The following is an 18,033-nucleotide window of genomic DNA, read 5'->3' as shown; positions in this document are numbered from 1 at the left end:
GGATTTTTAAAAAAATAGATACATCCCACCTGATGAATGAAATTTTGTGGCGGCAAGTCTAAGTGTGAATACTGCTTTGTTGGCAGGAGCATTCTGCTGCTGACAGTGGGAAGCTTCCTCGCTGGGGATGAAAGTATTTTGTCTACAAAAGTGCTGACAAAAACATTCATACATGCTGGCTTTTAGCAATAGGGCTGTGTCGACACAACCTTGTCGCTAAAATCTATGTAGTGCTGATATAACCTGCATTAATTTTGAGAAGCTCTTGGTACTGATAATTTTTGCTTTCAGAGACTCAGACCAAGCCTGGGTTCAATTAATCTCTCTCAAATTCCCCACAATTGCTGCACGTTACTAGTTTCACCAATAAATGGGGTTTCTCTGGCTTGTAAAATGTTATGTTAAAGCTTCAGTGGTGAGGCGCTGTATCTTTATTTTTCCCTGGAGGGTAGAGAAACAGTATTCCTGGAGGAAGCAAAAATTCAGCAGACCTACCTAGTAAGTACAGCCTATTCTAGACTAAAACTCCTGGTATGAGCAGATGTATGTTTGGGCACAAGTCTATTTTCCCTACCTGCCGTCTTCACCAATGACAGTAGCAAAGATGAGTTTTGCTGAGCAGGGACTTTGGCCCTACCGCTGCATCGCTCCCCTTCTCATTAAAACTGCACTCGGGACAAGTTGGGACAGTGGCCAAGAATTGGAATGGGCTCTCCTTTCTGACTCAGAAATCCTAGGACATGCCTTGGATAAAAATGCCAAGGGGATGGTGGGGGGGAGGGAAATATGAAATCTGTTAAATGGATTATCTCAACATCTCTGTAATACTACTAGTTCAGTTAATGACCACTGTAAACTTTGGATTAGTAGTTGCAAGAGAAGTGGGTGTGAACCCTTCTTTATTACTACAGGTTGAAGCTCTCTAATCCGGCACACTCTCATTCTGCAGAATCCATAATTCAACATGATTTTAGTTAGCTGGACAACCAGTTATCATGGATGTGGCCAAGATTTCCACTGCCCCATAAAGTTTGTTTATAGCCACCAGCCCTGGCTCTGTGTTCTGTGGTGGTGTTTAGCTCTAATTTACCCCTCAATGTCTTGAAAGAGCCGAAGAAGCAGTGGAAGTGTTGGTAACGTGTAGACAATATTGACCTCCCAGGGTCTGGTAAATTCTCTTGTCCAGCACTGGTCAGGTTCCAAGGGTGCCAGAAGAGAGGTTCAACGTATATGTATATGTCTCCATCACCACTAGACAGAAATAAAATGTGAAACCCAACTTGCATGTACTTAAATGAAGCTGCTCATCCCTGGAGATAGTTGCCTGTTTCTGTGTGCAGTGGGCTGAATATTACTTTACTTTTTTGGGATACTCCAAAAAGAGTTCCTTATTATCAGCTCTTATTTGATGATGTCTGCATGTCATTTCAAGGTTGAAAGAGTTTACTTCAGTTTCATGCCAGGAAAAGTGAATCATTTTCTTTTAGAAGTGTCAGCTTTTGTGGGAAGCTAGTTTTTAAAGAAGAACAGTCTGGTCATTTCACTTCAATTTCAAAGGATTTATCTGTAATGTTAACTTCCCCTTAATTTGGGTGACTTTATTGGTACTTCTTGTAAAGTGGTCTTTGTGAGCTATGTGACTGAGGTGATTTGTAAGTCATATAGGAAATGATCAGTAAATTTGCATGCCTAGACCTCAGTAAAATGAGGTCTGTAAAATCTGATACTTGTAGCTTTTCATATGGAGAAAAGACATGCAAGGAGATGAACTGTTAACCCTCTTTTTGAAACAGAAGGTGTGTTTTAGTTCCTGTGCAATTAAGAAAGTTCTGTGTAATTCATTAGTTCAAACAAGTTTTTTTTGTGCTGATAATAGAAGTAAAGTTTATTAAGTTGCTTAGTTACTAAATCTATGAGTGCCTGTCAAAGGGATCGTCATTGGGATAGACATATATTTAGAGTTCCTTGTATGCAGTCATGACAGGCCTTCCTAGAAAGATTTTGGGATGTTAAACCATTGTTGCGACTCTACTTCTGATGACTCAAGCTAGGTCTGCAGTAGGAGGTAAAGATCAAATTTAGATATGCAAATCCGGCTATGAGAATTGTGTAGGAGTCAACATAAATAAAATCTATTTTTGACATCATCCACACAGCAGGAGGTCGATGGGAGAAACTCTTTTGTTAACTTCCCTTACTCCTCATGGCTGCCAGGAATCTAGGGGTTGACAGCAATACCATGGTAGTTTGATTTAGCACATCTCCACTAGGCCCTGGAAGATTGACCAAAAGTGGGTTGGTCTTCCCCTAATTGCATACGTACCCTCAGGCCTGCTCATTACTGGTATGCCTGAAATGGGTAGGAATATATAATCTTTCTGTTTAAAACACACATGCGCGCACACGCACGCACAAAACCCCCTTTACTGTTGATGGAGTTTTACTGCTTTAAAATTTATCTTATATCAGTACTGCTTATTCCCATTTCTGTACCTATCAGAATCTTAATAATTTTAAGTCTAAAAACTGGGGAAAAGTGTATCAGTATGAAGCACCTTTTATGGTGGTGTGTAACTGTCCCTACAGAAAGGGATTGTATTGCCTTAACTGTGCCACTATAATTAAAGCAGCACAGATTTTGTGTTTAGACAGTGTTAAAGAACATGTGGATGTCACAAACTCTTTGACTGTTATGTACATCTGATGAGTGACCTGGGGAGGTTTGAGTTCCTTCTTTCAGTAGAGACTTTGCTAGAAAATAGCTTGCTAGGTTGTGTGATAAATGTCCTATTGCTGGCCATTATTGGCATGTGATTTGTAGTGAGAAATGTCCATTTCTAACCATTAGTGAGTTAATGAAAGTATTGGAAGTTGTAAGAGGCTAATCTTGTAGAATTAATGCTCACTTTCTTTGCTTATACAGAAGAATTCTGACCACCGAATGTCAGCACCTGCAGTTTCAATGCTAGCATCTCCTCTCATTTGTTCTTTTATTTGGGTTCTGTGTTTGTTGGGTTGCCATACCACAGGATAAGATGCTGTTATGACTGACTTTGAATGTAATTTTATTTTTATTAAGATTTACAACAAAATGTTTGCATTTATAGTTAGTGTTAAGTGAAAATAAAGGTGTGCTATTTAATTTGAAGTACAGGTTGAACCTCTCTAATCTGGCACTCCATTGTCCAGCAGCATGCATAATCTGGAATGATTTTACTTAGCCAGACAACCACCTGTCATGGGTGTGGCCAAATTTCCCAGGGTCTGATAGTTTGCTTATGGTGACCAGTTCTGGCTCTGTGTTCTGTGCTGTTGTTGAGCTGTAATTTACCCCTAAATGTCTTCTAAGAACCCAGCAGGCAGTGGAAATGTTGGTAATGCTGCTAGACTGTCGGGCAATTTTTCTGGTGCGACACTACTCAGGTCCCAAGGGTGCAAGACTTAGAGGGGTCCAACATATACTCATTAATTCAGTGTACGGTTTCTCGGTGACACAACATCATAGAATCATAGAACACTGGGACTGGAAGGGACCTTGAGAGGCCATCGGGTCCAGCCCCCTGCCTCAATGGCAGGACCAAGTACTGTCTAAACCATCCCTGATAGACACCTATCTAACCTGTTCTTAAATATCTCCAGCAATGGAGATCCCACAACCTCCCTTGGCAATTTATTCCACTGTTTGACCACCCTGACAGTTAGGAACTTTTTCCTAATGTCCAACCTAAACCTTCTTTGCTGCAGTTTAAGTCCATTGCCTCTTGTTCTATCCTCAGAGGCCAAGAAGAACAAGTTTTCTCCCTCCTCCTTATGACACCCTTTTAGATACCTGAAAACTGCCATCATATCTCCCCTCAATCTTCTCTTTTCCAAACTAAACAAGCCCAATTCTTTCAGCTTTTTTCATAGGTCACATTCTCTAGACCTTTAATCATTCTTGTCGCTCTTTTCTGGACCCTCTCTAATTTCTCCACATCTTTCTTGAACTGCAGTACCCAGAACTGGACATGATACTCCAGCTGAGGCCTGAGCAGAGCAGAGCAGAGGGGGAGAATGACTTCTCTTGTCTTGTTCACAACACACCTGTTAATGCATTCCCAGAATCATGTTTGATTTTTTTTGCAACAGCATCATACTGTTGACTCTCATTTAGCTTGTGGTCCACTATAACCCCTAGGTCCCTTTCTGCTGTAGTCATTCTGTGAACATAAGTGTTATACTAAGTAGGTGAATCTGTATTGGTTGGTGAATGTTTACACTTGTATGTTTTCTAAAACGCATGATATGTTAGAACCACTGCTTGCAAACTAAAGAAGAAACTATTGCATTATTTCACACTAGGCAGGTTTTGGGTGTGGGTTTTTTTGCACTTCTGTGAGAGCTAGAAGCTTAATTTTTCTTTTACGTGAAAGTTTAGCTTTTACAGAATCTGTAGGTTGTGCATGCTACCTAAAGACAGATGCAACAAATGGGAGCTGCATGTTTAATATAAGTGCTTTAAGTTGTTTGTCTTTTGGTTGGTGATAGCTTTTAGTGATGGAAAAAGGTGTTACTGGTAACCAATGGGAATGTCCTTGTTACTTACTTGGCTTTATTAAGTTGACAGCTCTTCCCTTTTCTCAAGTTAGTTTTCTGGGTAGTTAGATACAGGCTCCTCTTGTGGCTTCTGCTACTGCATGGAAAGAAGAGAAGATGAGGAGACGTGTTTGACTGCAGGTGGAATGAGGCCACACTAGTATACAAGCGTGTTGTCTCATTAGTACTGCCAGGCTACTTGTCAAATGCTCATTTCCTGCTTCCTGCCCCAAAAGTAGGGAGCACTACACTGCACTCCTTCACCGATGATCCAGGAACAACCTGTGTTTAGAAGGTGAATCTGTGATTCCTTAGGGCCTGCTACCCAGGTCTTCTCAATCACCTCTCAAAGAAATTCAGTGTTGCCTTCCTTCAGGGAATCGGTTTGGGGGAAATCCCTTTTTATTTAGCAGTGTTAAATTAAAGGGGAATATGTTAAATCTGGAAATCCACCATTTTTGAAAAAATCCAACTGTATGTTGAAGGGCTGCTTTCCCATCACCCCAGGATTTTAGTTGCTGATAGTATACTGGGAGAGTCTTGAATTCAAGCTGCATTCAAGACTCATCGTACCATATGGAGTTCACAAATATCCGTGAAGACAAAACTGCAGCTCTTCAATACGAATGTGAAGAGTGTGCTCTTGTGTGGTTGTGAGACCTAGCATACTAAAAACTCTTCAGATCACAAGCTACCAACATTGATAAACCAATCCATCAGGTACATCCTTCACATCAAATGGAAAGACTTCATCACAAATGAGGACCTTTGGAACAGAGCAGGACAAGAACCAAGTGATATTAAAATCAAGAGAAGAAAATGGGGATGGCTAGGCCAAACTCTCAGAAAGCCATCATTGAGCATAGTCTGCCAAGCTCTCATATGGAACGCGCAAGGAAAACGCAAAAGAGGAATACCTCGGACAACATGAAGATCTGCTGAGACTGATGGATGACAACTGGGGTACTCATGGAGTCAGCTGGAAGTTTTGTCCCCAGACAGAATGAAGTGGAGGAGACCTATGCTCCACCTGGAGTACAAGGGTTGAGTATTAGTATACTGAGAGGAAGGATGCCCTCTAGTGTTCTCTGTAAACCATGTGCTTGTGTGGCTGCTCAGGAGATATTCAAATGCCACCCACCTGATAAACTAAGCACTCACAACTAGGGTTTTGTTTCTACTGGTGGTGTCTCTGTGCATGTAAATACTTGGCACGTGAATGGAAAAGATTAGAAGGAACATTGATGCACTCAGGGATTATATCTATTATAACAATAGTACCTGGGAAGTCTAGTCAAGGATTAGGGCCCTACTATGTTAAATGCTGTACAAACAGGTAACAGGCGAGCCAGATTCTGCCACAGAGAGTTGATAGTGTAGGTTACCCTATGTGCCTAGCGAAGATACATATTTGTAAATGTCTTTTTACTTTTAGTCTTATTGATAGAGTAGAAGCGTCATTATTACTCTGTTCCTTAATGCATGAGAAATAGCTATTGATGCTGTTCTGTATTGTAGAATATTGCAGCCTAGATCACTGTTTTTCAACTTTTTTCATTACATGCCCTCTTTTCCAAAAAGAATCCTGTAACTACCCCCAGACTTCTCACATACCCCTAAGTGTACATATACCACTGGTTGAGAAATGTGATTCTAAGGTAGTCTGAGGTGGCTATTTGAGTAGTGTCATTGTGAGTGCTCCACTCTGAGTGTTGGTGAGTCCTTGTGCTGGTGCTCAGAGATTCCTCTATAGCTGTAGTTTCCTGCACCATGTAGTATTTAAAGCTTAATTCTTCAACATCACTAGAGAATCACCTGGGAGAATGGATTTTGATATTTTTGTTTTACAGTAATAGCTTCTAGTCGTGCACCCCTTTTTTTTGTGGAGCCCAGGGCTTGTTGAAGGCGCAAACTTATTTTTTTACATGCAATTGACACATTTGTATAATTCATAATCCATGACATTTACAATATTGTAACATATGTTAATTTGTACACATACCCTTCAGTGGGGAAAAAAACCCATTAAGGTTAATCATTAAGGTTAAAAAAAAAAATTCAATGCCAGAGGCTAGGATATGGATGATACTTAGTTTCTTTCCTTTTGAGTTTACATAGGAAATATATTCAATTAATGCAGCACTCGCTGTAGTACAAATGGTAATTTAGTATACCACTGTAAGTTAGGTAGATTACAGTAGAACATGTACTCCAGTATTTTCATAGTGACATGTTGGGAACCAGCCTTAAAGGATTTTTCAAAAGGTCAGGGTACGCACCCACACTTGGGAAATCAGGCTTCTGATGGAAAGCTGTCTTGTCAGAAGGGTGGGTTCTCGTCTATTGAAATGTTACGCTAGTGTGCAGTCCTGCATCTTGTCAAGTAGAAAATGAACTGACTAAAGCAGACAGTAAAAGGTCACAGACCAACAGCAAACGGGCAAAGGTAAAAGCAGTTGCTTTTCAGTGCCATCTCCATTCTGTGCTGACACAGTCAAGGGACAAGGCTGATCACTAAGTCATTCTGTCAGGGAGTGGACGGAAGAGTAGTGATCAACCATAGCAACTAGGGACTTTATTGATGTGTGGAGGCTATGATGTTTATGGGCTAGGTATCTCCATAGTTGAGTGATCTTAAATGGAAGATCCTTCTGCCACTGGCACAAACAGTGCTTGAAATGAACTCTGGTCAAGTGATAGCTTGCTTACAAAAAAAAATGCTTGTTTTTCTGCTAGTCACCATTTTAAGGCTGAGTTCAGGGTAGCAGGGCTATGGCAGAACTGGTTGTCTGCTCCCAGTCCAGCATTCTATACTGTGGACAGTAAGTGCGAGAAACTATAAATCTTGATTTAAGGCACGTTTACATAACTTCCCTCCCTTGTGCATTGTTTATATGAAATGGGGACAACTTGGCCCATTGTTCTGAATGTAACAAACAAGGAGAGAGAATGGTAAGAAAATATGTGAGCAACAGGGAGTATGTCCTAATGCAGAGCTCATGTTACACAAGAGGCAAAGGAAGCTGTCTGCACCCCCCGCTTCCCTCCTTCATTTGTTTCCTCTTACTCACTCTTTTTGCATTTTTATTAAAGGGGCTGCCTTCTGGTCCTCAGATGATTCACAAGAACATTCCCGTGACCCAGATTTTCTGAAAAGCTTTATTGTAAAATCTTTTCAATATAACTCACTACCAGCAACTAATCTTTTAGAAAACTGTGCAGTCCTAGCACAGTTGCTATGGAGAGGTAAGATGTTCCTGTCTGTTTTCCTTGCACCTGCCTGATTGAATCTACTGTTAAATTGCCCTGTTCATCACCCCCTACATTCATTTCCAAATCGTGTACATGAAAAATGGCTAGAAAATTACTACTTTCTCTCGTATAAATGCCCAGTGTTTTACTACTTACTGCCTCACAATGAAATGCTGTCTGAATACCTGATGGGGAGCTGGGAATGCCAGAGTCTGAATCCTGGCTCTTGTACTAATCTCTCTGACCTTGTGCAAATCTCTTAACCCTTTTGTGTCTCAGGTTACATAGGAGATGCAATACTGTATCAAACCAGAGGTCACCAGCAGCACTCTTCACGTTTTTTTTGTAGTTATGGAAATTCTGATTCCTGAGAGAAGTTCACCTTTTGACTTCCAATAATTAAAGAATGCCTTAGGCTTTAAAACACCTACCCATATTTTAAAAAAAAGGCAGTGTGACATGAAAAGCAAAATTCTTAACTCAGACACACTGAGCATTAAAACCAGTAAAATTCTTGGAAGATAATTCTTGTAGTTTGGTGGTTTACACAGCAATGTAGTGTTCCATTTTGCTTTCTCATAGTGATAGATTGAAAGGGAGACTTTTATACCATAGGTCACAATCCTAAGGAATCAAATTTTTAATATGTAAAATGATTTTACAGTGTAAAAAGTATTTTTAAAAGTGTGAGGAGGAATGTTAGTTTTGGTTGCATAACCAAACTTCTGTTATTTTTTACTTTTCACTGATATGTCCTAGTCTTTTTATTAAGAATTCTTATCAGTCTTAAAGGAAGTGTTTGTGAAACACCTGAAATAAAGGTGGCACAGACAGAGAAGCAAATTTCCTGTTGAACTAGTGCAGTACATGCAGGGCTTTGTGTATCACATGACTTACAAGAAGAACTTAGCCCTTGAATGACTGTGTATTTTATGGCTTCTGACAAACCTGACCACACATGGTTCTAAGAAAAGAATAGCCTCAGAGATAAAGCATGGCAGAGCCATGTGATTCTTCAGTTTCTTGGCCAGTTTTTCTTGTGATGTGAAAAGCAATGGGAACATGGTAAACAGGGTCACTTCCAGTTTCAGTCAAGCATTTTAGCTCCCCCACAGCAAGTGGGAGTCCTGCCAAAGTCAGTTTAGTTTGGTACACTGAGAAGTGGATAAACAAATGTTTGTCGCACTGCCCTCTCGTCCTGCTTATTGGGCCTCCGTCAGAAAGCGTTTGCTGACAAGAAGATGAATTAGCTGGTGCCTGTGGGGAGATGGGCAGCAGCAAAAGTGCAAGTGTGTAGGGGGAGAGAGGAGAGTTTAACAATGGAAATTTGCAGCAGGAGGCTATGAAGAGAGAGTTGATTAATGTAGTGAAAGGAGTACATAAAAGGTAGCTGCTCATTTTGATCTCCATCCTGCCAAGTGGTCTCAGTTCAATACAGCACTTAATCACAAGCTGAACTTTAAGCCTGAGGCAACTCATATGCTTAAAGATAAGCATGTGCCTAACGATTGCAGGATTGAGACCAGAGTGCTTGGCACCTTGCAGGATTGAACACTTAAAATTTCTGAGATTAAAGTAGAGCTCTGAAGATGTTTGTGGGTATCTGGCTTTTCAAAATCCCTGCATTTTAAGCAAACAGAACCTCTTATCTTAAATTAAAGGAACACACATCAGTAAATGTTTAATACAGCAAAGCTTAATAGAGCATGTTTGCAGATGTAACAATAGATTTTAGGAAGTTGGGGAGGGTGACAGTTAGTAGGTGATTGAAAGTTAATTAGGAAGTTTAGAAATAGATTATAGGTTGTAACCATTTTAATCTGAGTTTTAATGTGCTTTTGAGAGCTAGTGTTTCAGACTAAAAAAAGCACATGACAATAAATTGCTTCAACAGGAGTGGCATTAACAGCAAATTCTCAAAGCTTGGGCAGTTTACTTAAGCTCTCCATACCTTAGCTTACCAGTCTGTGTGATGGAGATTCTGATTTATGACTGTGGCCCAGTTAAGTGTAATCAGTTTGTGTGCGTGTGCCCTGCATGTGTGCATGTGAAGATAGTAGTGGAACTGTAGTTGTGAGTGGCAGTGCGAAGGGGGTTGGTACTGAAATCCTCCTTAACTCAACACTGTAATGTGGATAGACTTTGGGCCAACTGGCCACTTAGCAGCAGGTCAGCAGCCAATTGCAAGAGTACCCTGGTTTGGCTCTCTTTGCTCATTCTCTTGCATTAGTAGCAAATGATGTTTTCCTGTTTGTTTGGGCATAGCAGTTCTTGGATCTGTTTCCAAATGTAGCTGAAGCCCTGTATTGCATGGTGCTTGGCAATTTGTGGTGAGAGAGACGGATGAAGAGAAATGTTTTCTTTTAATTACTGTGGGATCTGTCTTTTATTTTCATTCCTGTCTTCCCTGTCTTCGTGTTTTTCTTTAGAAAGTATGAAAACTACAAGTGAAAGAGTGCATATAAAAGTCACTGTTCATTTGGGAACTGACTATAATTACATGTATTTATCAAAATCTAATTATTTCATACTGTAATCTTGAAATTTGTTGGAAGAGATGCTTATTGTTCTGAATCTGGCTTGAAATGAAGTATAACAAGGTTTTGTACTAAGTTTCTCTATCTTGAAAATACCGGGAAAGAGAATGACCTGTTCAAAGACAAGTCACAGAACAGCGAAGACTAGAGTATAGTACTTCCCTTTTATTATAGCATAAACGTCTTTAATCACCACCTGTTCTATGTTATATACTTAACTCACAACACCACAGAGTTGCTTAGGGTAAGGCCTGGTCTACACTACAGATAAAAGTCAAACCCAGATGTGCAATTCTAGCCGCGCCATTTGCCTAGCTAGAATTGACATATCAGGATCGACTTTCTTCTCTAGTGCAGATTAGGCCTCTTCTGGCTTGTGTCAATGTCCCTTTAATTCTACACATCATCATGGAGTACCAGGGTTGATAGCTCAGCCCAGAGAGATCAGTTTTGCTGCGTCTTCACACACGGCAGAATTGATCCCTGGAAGACTGATCGCTGCACACTGATTTTCCCCTCTTCCCTTGGTAAGTATAGACATAAACGAACATTCTACTTTTTTGTAGCATTGATGACTGAAACACAACTGTCAACTAAAATTTTGCATTAAAAATCAAATAATCCATTTAAGCTTTCTTAATAAAATGCTTCCCATGTTTACTGAAAAAACAAAACAAATCTCCAAATAGGCTTCAGAACAGCACTTACATCGAGCTGATAGAGCAGTGTAAAAATAAACTTTTCAGCTTGGAAAAAAGATGACACAGGAGCGGGGAGGGCTATGAAAAAGTCTATAAAATCATGACCACTGTGGAGACAGTAAACAAGAAAAAGTTACTTACTCTTTGCCATGACACAAAAACTAGGGGTCACCAAATGAAATTCATAGACAGCAGATATAAAACAAAAAAAGGAGTATTTATTCACACAACGCACAGTCAGCCTTTGGCCCTCCTTGCAAGGACATGTTCTGGTGCCTTTTAACAGAATTCAAAAAAAAGCTAGATAAATTCAGGAAGAATAGGTCCATTAATGGCTATTAGCCAGCATGGACAGGAACGGTGTCCCTAGTCTCTGTTGGCAGGGCTGGTAATGGGTGACGGGATGGATGACTTGAGGATTACCAGTTAGGGTTATTCTCTCTGGAGCACCTGGCATTGGCTGTTGTTGGAACACAAGATATTAGGTTAGATGGACCTTTGGTCTCACCCAGTGGCCGTGTCTACACTAGCCTCAAACTTCGAAATGGCCATGTAAATGGCCATTTCGAAGTTTACTAATGAAGCGCTGAAATACATATTCAGCACCTCGCTAGCATGCGGGCGGCCGTGGCGCTTCAAAATTGACAGGGCTCGTCCCGACGGGGCTCCTTTTCGAAAGGACCCTGCCTACTTCCAAGTCTCCTTATTCCCATCTGCTCGTAGGAATAAGGGGACTTTGAAGTAGGCGGGGTCCTTTGGAAAAGGAGCCCTGTCGGGGCGAGCCGTGTCAATTTCGAAGTGCCGTGGTCGCCCACATGCTAATGAGGTGCTGAATATGTATTTCAGCGCTTCATTAGTAAACTTCGAAATGGCCATTTACATGGCCATTTCGAAGTTTGAGGCTAGTGTAGGCATAGCCAGTATGACTGTTTTTAAGGAATTAGATGAGCCAGTCTGCTGAAAATGTATAGGTTAAATGTCTCTAATGCGGAACACTCATCTGGCAACATCTATAATCTGGCATGATTTTAGTTAGCCGGAAGACTACTTACCATGGGTGTAGCCAAAGTTCCCATAAAGTTTGTTTACAGCCACCAGTCCCAGCTCTCAGTGTTCTGTGCTCCTGGTTGAGCTGTAATTTACTGCTAAGTGTCTGCCAAGAGCCCATTAAGCAGCAGCAGTGTTGGTAATATGCAAGACAATATTGGCTTCTCATAATCCATTGAATTCTCTTGCCTGGCACTGGTCACGCTACAATGGTGCCAGATTAAAGAGGTTCAACCTGTAGTGATATAATCAATGAAATGTTGCTTCCATGTTCTTCTAATATAAGATTGTCCACTTCATCAAATTTCATGCACATCACAATTTTATTTTAAAAAATGTAACATTCTAATTTTAAAATAAGTTGTGATGGAAAATGGACCAGTTTTCTCAAGTACTATAAAAATTTACTGGAGATGGAGATAAAATGCAAGAAAATTCAAAGCTTTGAGCAGTTTTGCCTATTATATTTCTCACCCCTTTCAAGTACAGCTGTGTTCCATGTTCTAAACAGGAATAGTTTAGAACAATAATTTCAGCACTGGGAAGCTTTGAGCAGTCTCAGGCAGTGATAGTTGACATAGTACAACAGGTAGAAATGCTGCAGGGCAGTGTTTTTTAGCCAAAGGTACATGTACCCTTGGGGTACACAGACCTCTTCTGGAGGTACACATCAGCTTGTCTAGGTATATGCATAGTTTTACAACAGGCTACATAAAAGCTGTAGTAAAATCAGTACCATCTAAAAGTTCGTTGAGACAGTGACTTGTTTCTACTGCTTCATATGCCTTATACTGAAATGTAAGTACAATGTTTCCATTCCAATTTGCTTTTGACAATAAGAGGGTAGAAAGTGAGCAAGTTTTCAGTGGTGGTCTTTGATACCACCGTCTATGATATTTTTGCATGTTTTTGTAAGTAGTTTTAAGTGAGGCGTGAGTTGGTGGTGTACAAAGCAAATCTGACTCAGGAAAAGGATACAGTAATCTGTTTCAGAACCTCAGATTACTTTAGGGCCATGTTTCTCAACCACCAATATGTGCAGGTATCCTTAGGGATACGAGAGAGAAGTAATTTCTTTGGTTGCAGTGTGGATGAGAGCTGTGATTGGCTAGATGATTCTTCACTTCGTCTTGGACATAGTAGTTCAGATGGCAGCATGTTGTCAGTCAGGTTTTTGCACTCATAGCTCTTACCAACAGCTATGCTGCAGTCTCACTATCTCTAGAAAGAAGGCATGGTTTATCTTATTGTTACTTAACTAGTATATTTCATAAAATGAAATAGTAATTCTGCCACAGAGAGTTTGACTCCTTTTTAAATAGTAGGCTTGCTTATTTTGAGCAAATTTCTGCCTTTCTGAAGATGAATAAAAATAATGATCTAACAAAAAGATTCTCTCCCATTTTGAAGACTCTAATGTGGATTTTAAGACACAGCCTGCATGACTATTATTTAAGTGTTTTAAAAGCAGGTCAGCAACAGCACATCAAATTTCTCACTCTTGGATCACATTATTTTTAAAATATCAAAAGTAAGATCTTTACTTCTATTTTTTCAAGCAATGTAAAATTACCAAGTGGGACCTCTTTAACAATACTGATCTTTGAAAGATTTTGCTTCTCTGAGAGAAAAAATAGTGCAGCAGATATGTAAAACAAAACTGCTGTTTCTGAAAAAAACATTGCTTGGGCAGGTGGGGAGGAGATGGTGATGATCTTGGTCCTATAAGATATGTACCTTGATATTTTTACGCTGATTTCCCTTCTCTACGTGACTTGAGTCCTGATCCTGTGTGTGCATAAGCAAAGTCTACAACTTCATGGATACATCTAATTCAGTGAAGTTTGGGATGCATGGGTGCATTACCATCTTGGGGATCTTACGTTATTAGCTGTTTAGGGATATGTTTCTTTATATGTAATAAATTTTTTATCATGCATTTAGTACTGTGTAAGAGAGAATAAAGGCTGTACCCATAATTCATTTTTGACTGATGCTTGAAGATATGCTCCCAAAGCATATCCAGATCTGTCAGTCCATGTTAGCTAGGAAAGGAGGAGTGTTTGGCTCTCAGCCCAAACCTTCAAGGGTCAGTAGTGTTTTTATGCTCAGGACAAATGACATTCTGGTACATCTCGGTGTCTATTAGAAATTTCAGGCTGAATCTTGAGTGACTGTGCAAAGGACATCCTACTGGTGTGACAGTGAGAAAAGGCTGTGCTAGTGCTTTTGTTTTTTGACTTGTGTGATGCCTGTGACTGTAATATCTGAGTGCCTCATGATCATCTATCAGGGTATCCTATTAGCGTTCTTGGGGAGGTATATTTATAGATTGGGAAACTGAGTTACAGTATGTAAATTATTGCGAAGGATTAAAGCTGGAAATAGAAACTTGATTTTGTGATTCCAAGTGAGCTGCCTTAATCTCAAGAACATCTTTCCTCTCCAGTTATTGAGAAGTCCTTTGTGTTATTGAGATGCCTTGCAGGATCGTAAAATGATAATATTTGCAGATTCGCCATGAAACAATTTGTAGAGGAAAAAATGTGAATTTTTGGAATTGGAGCACATCTGGATTTTAATTCATCAGGACCTCTTGAAAAGGGCCATAGTCCATTTACAGTAGCTATTTCCGTGTATTCCTAAAAGGAAACATGATAAGCCTATGTGATTTTTTGTAAGGTACTTGATTAGCTTTTATCTTTCAAAGGATTGATAATGGCATCATCTTATTTTTCTGACGTTGCTCTCATCTTTGCAGCATTTGCTCCTGTTTTCTCTCATTCAGGGCTGGATCCTCAGCTAGAGTAAATTGGCATAGCTCATTGAAATCCATGAAGCTAGTACACCAATTGATTCCAGCTGAAGATCCAGACGTCAATTTTTGATGCTAATTTTATTTTGTAGTGTGAGACATGGGATGGCGGGGAATGGCAGAGGCTTCTCATTTATTAAATTTCTTTAATTTTTTCCTTAAAATCGACTGATTTGAGACATACCTGAAAGAATAGAAAACACAGAAGACATTGCTTCTTCTGGAAATACAGTGCTTCAGTTGCTAAGTCCAAAATGTGTTTGAGGTGGAATGGTTCATGACAAAGGAAGCAAGTAACCACAGATATTCCAATTACTGTGTTATCATTCTAGTGATGTGCTATGGAAGTACCTCAATAAATAATAAACTGTCTCTTGGTCAGCTGGGATGTCTGTTTCAAACCTCTGATTTGACCCTTTGAAAGAGGTACAGGTGCTTTCTTAAGGGACAGAAGGAAAGTTGAGGGGAGGGGAACAAAAGAAGAGAACCAACCTTCTTGCTTTTTTTATATTCCAGGGTCCACTTACAGTGTGCTGTCCATAATGCCATCTGATTCCGAAAGCAGCAGTTCTCTTAGTAGCGTTGGTGAGTAAAGTACTATGTTTAAGAGTTCAAGGCTTTTGAGAGGAGTGTGCTTTTTTTAAATGGCCACATTTGGAGGCATGAATGGATCCCTCTGGGTTTTGCACAGGAACAAGTGTAAATATAGGTGTGACTCTGAGAGTGAGCTGTATGCATCTGCCCAATGCTGTTTGTATTGCAGGGCGAAACATTTTTATAGTTAACGGTAATTGTTTTCCCAACAATGAGCAGCCAATAAAATCTTGACTTAAGATCAGTTGTTACATGAAATAACTAAAATATGTTAACTTATCATAATTACTGCAATTTTGTTAGTGAAACCTTTTGTTCTTTAACTTGTAGGTCATCACTAAACACTGAAAAAAAGAGAATGAAAAATAGTTTTAGCCAAAAGTATACACCTCTTAAACTTTGTCCAGTTGCTGCAAAGCTTAAGAGGCAACTTTAAATATTCCTTTTGTTCTTAAATATGAATGGTTACTTTACTTTCTCATATGTTTATAAGAGTGGGGGTGAAGATATTTAGGAAGTTGGAGGTAGTGAAGTGTAGTCTAAAATAAGAACTGTCTGAAATAGCAAGCATGGTTACTAGTTTATTCAGCTTTCCACATGTAAAAATGCATTTTTTGTGAAATCTGTATAAAAGTGATTAATCTTAAGTAGAGGTTAAAGTTTTAAAGTTCCGGTGCTGCATCAGACATTCATGGATTTCTCTGACAGCACAAGACAAGTCAGTGGCCCGTTAAAGGTTGTCTTTAGGCATGGGGTTGAACTTTAACTACAGCATGCTAGAACAAGATTTCAGTCTTGACTAAAACTATTTGCTGAAATATTGGAAAGCTGTGACACTGCAGAATGATTTTTTTTTTTTCAAGACTCAACTTGTATGGTGGCTGCCAGTGTATGGCAGAGGACTGCCTTTTAATTTTTAAAAGAAAAATGTATTTAACTTGTTGCTTGGCAAAAGAGAGATTTTAGAGCTGTAGATAGACATACTAAATGGTTGGAAGAGGATTATTTAAATTTGCAGTTTTATAATTTTAATATAGATAATTGGATTAAAAGTTTGTGTTTTGAGAATTAAAAAAAAACATTTTACATCACTCCTTTACCATCATTATCTCCCCGCAAGCTATAGATAATGTGCTTTCCATTTTCCTTCTTTCTTTCTGTCCGTGTACTTTCTGAAAAGGCAGGGGGTGGGGAGAGTGGTGTGACTGGCATTGATGAAGCTGCAACCAAATCATTTTATTTTTCCTTTTGTTTTAAAGTTCTCTTGTGATTTACACTGTTATCCAAACCAGATTGTTGTCATATGTCATTATTTTGTGAAATACAGCCATTTTCTTTGGGAAGTATTTTTATTCCGGCCACTAGCTCAGAACCTGCAGTAGGAATAACAGTAACAAGATCCTGTTGGAACGCAACACCATTTTGATTTGGGTTTGATTAATCTCACTTTTAAAATGTATTGGCAGAAATGTGATGCTTTAGTGCATATTTAAGGCATGTCTGTATATTGCAGGTACTTCCAGTTATTTTTGTGAAACTCAGACTTATGTACCAAAATTCTTTTTCTAGCTCTTCTGGATACAAAGATATACTGCTGTATGTGGACCAATGTGGTACTGTCTTCTAGAGCTCATATTTAGCCACAAAGAGTAGCCCTGAGTCATGAACTGCCATATCTCAATAACAGTTAACACTGAAACTTAATGATGGCATCTCATATGCCAACGTATTTCACAGCATCTTGCTTTTAATAAAAATATGCACCTGTTTTTTGGGGGTGGGGTTTTTATTTTTATTTTTTTTTTTTTTTTTTTTTGTAGCCCAGTGTGGTTTGATTTATTTACAAGACATTTCACAGGAAGTTTCACAAGAATGAAGTTACACATGTTAGAAACAAGTATTAGTATTGTGTATTTAAATGTGTTCTGTGTTCCTTCTCCTACCATGACCCAGTCCAAAGCCTGTCAAGCTTAATGGAGTCTCTCTTGGATTGTGTACTTCAGATCAAAGCCTTACTTTTAAACACAGTGGCTTAGTCCTAAATTCTGCAAAATCTGGAGGAAGATTGTCCAGAATGTGATGTCTTCCTTATAGTTCCAATGATCTAACACATAACCCAGGATCTTGATGCAAAGTTCTTGGAAAAACTTTCATTTTGATACTAAATTCTATGTTCTGTGACTATTTGACTTGGGTATTTAGTTAAAGGACACAAACCTCTTCGGGGGATGTCTTGATCCTGTTAGAAATTGGCAGTGATGGAATGTCTCTTAACATGAACTGAATGCAGTCTATTAAACGTGTCCAACAATCAATATTTTGAGTTTTAGGATTCTTCATATTTCATCTCCCTTGAAAATAATTTAGTAGGTGTAGTGTGTATATATAATGCCTGCACAGGTAGATGGACTTACTTTGTTGTTTGAAGCTAGCATTTGTTAAATCTGCATTCAGATTGTAGGGTACAACATTGTGTTCATTTGTATCCAGTCTTTTTTTCTGTTCTAAGCAG

At 39.3% G+C, this 18,033-nt stretch overlaps 1 protein-coding gene across 5 annotated transcripts in view; it reads left to right on the top strand.

Moving 5' to 3' along the window:
- DLG5 (discs large MAGUK scaffold protein 5) overlaps positions 1–18,033 on the top strand; it is a 149,234-nt gene that overhangs the window by 41,125 nt on the left and 90,076 nt on the right. For 3 of the 5 annotated variants that reach the window (XM_075000038.1, XM_075000040.1, XM_075000041.1), the window contains exon 2: positions 15,444–15,512. The exons of the other annotated variants lie outside the window; for them this stretch is intronic. In XM_075000038.1, coding sequence (XP_074856139.1) covers positions 15,444–15,512 — 69 coding nt within the window. The remainder of the gene's footprint in view (positions 1–15,443; positions 15,513–18,033) is intronic. 5 annotated transcript variants of the gene reach the window in all.

This window comes from Carettochelys insculpta, chromosome 7 (genome assembly GCF_033958435.1).
Source record: "Carettochelys insculpta isolate YL-2023 chromosome 7, ASM3395843v1, whole genome shotgun sequence".
NCBI classification, from domain to species: Eukaryota; Metazoa; Chordata; order Testudines; family Carettochelyidae; genus Carettochelys; species Carettochelys insculpta.
Note: the sequence above shows the minus strand (reverse complement) of the source record. Positions and strands in the feature narration are given on the sequence as shown.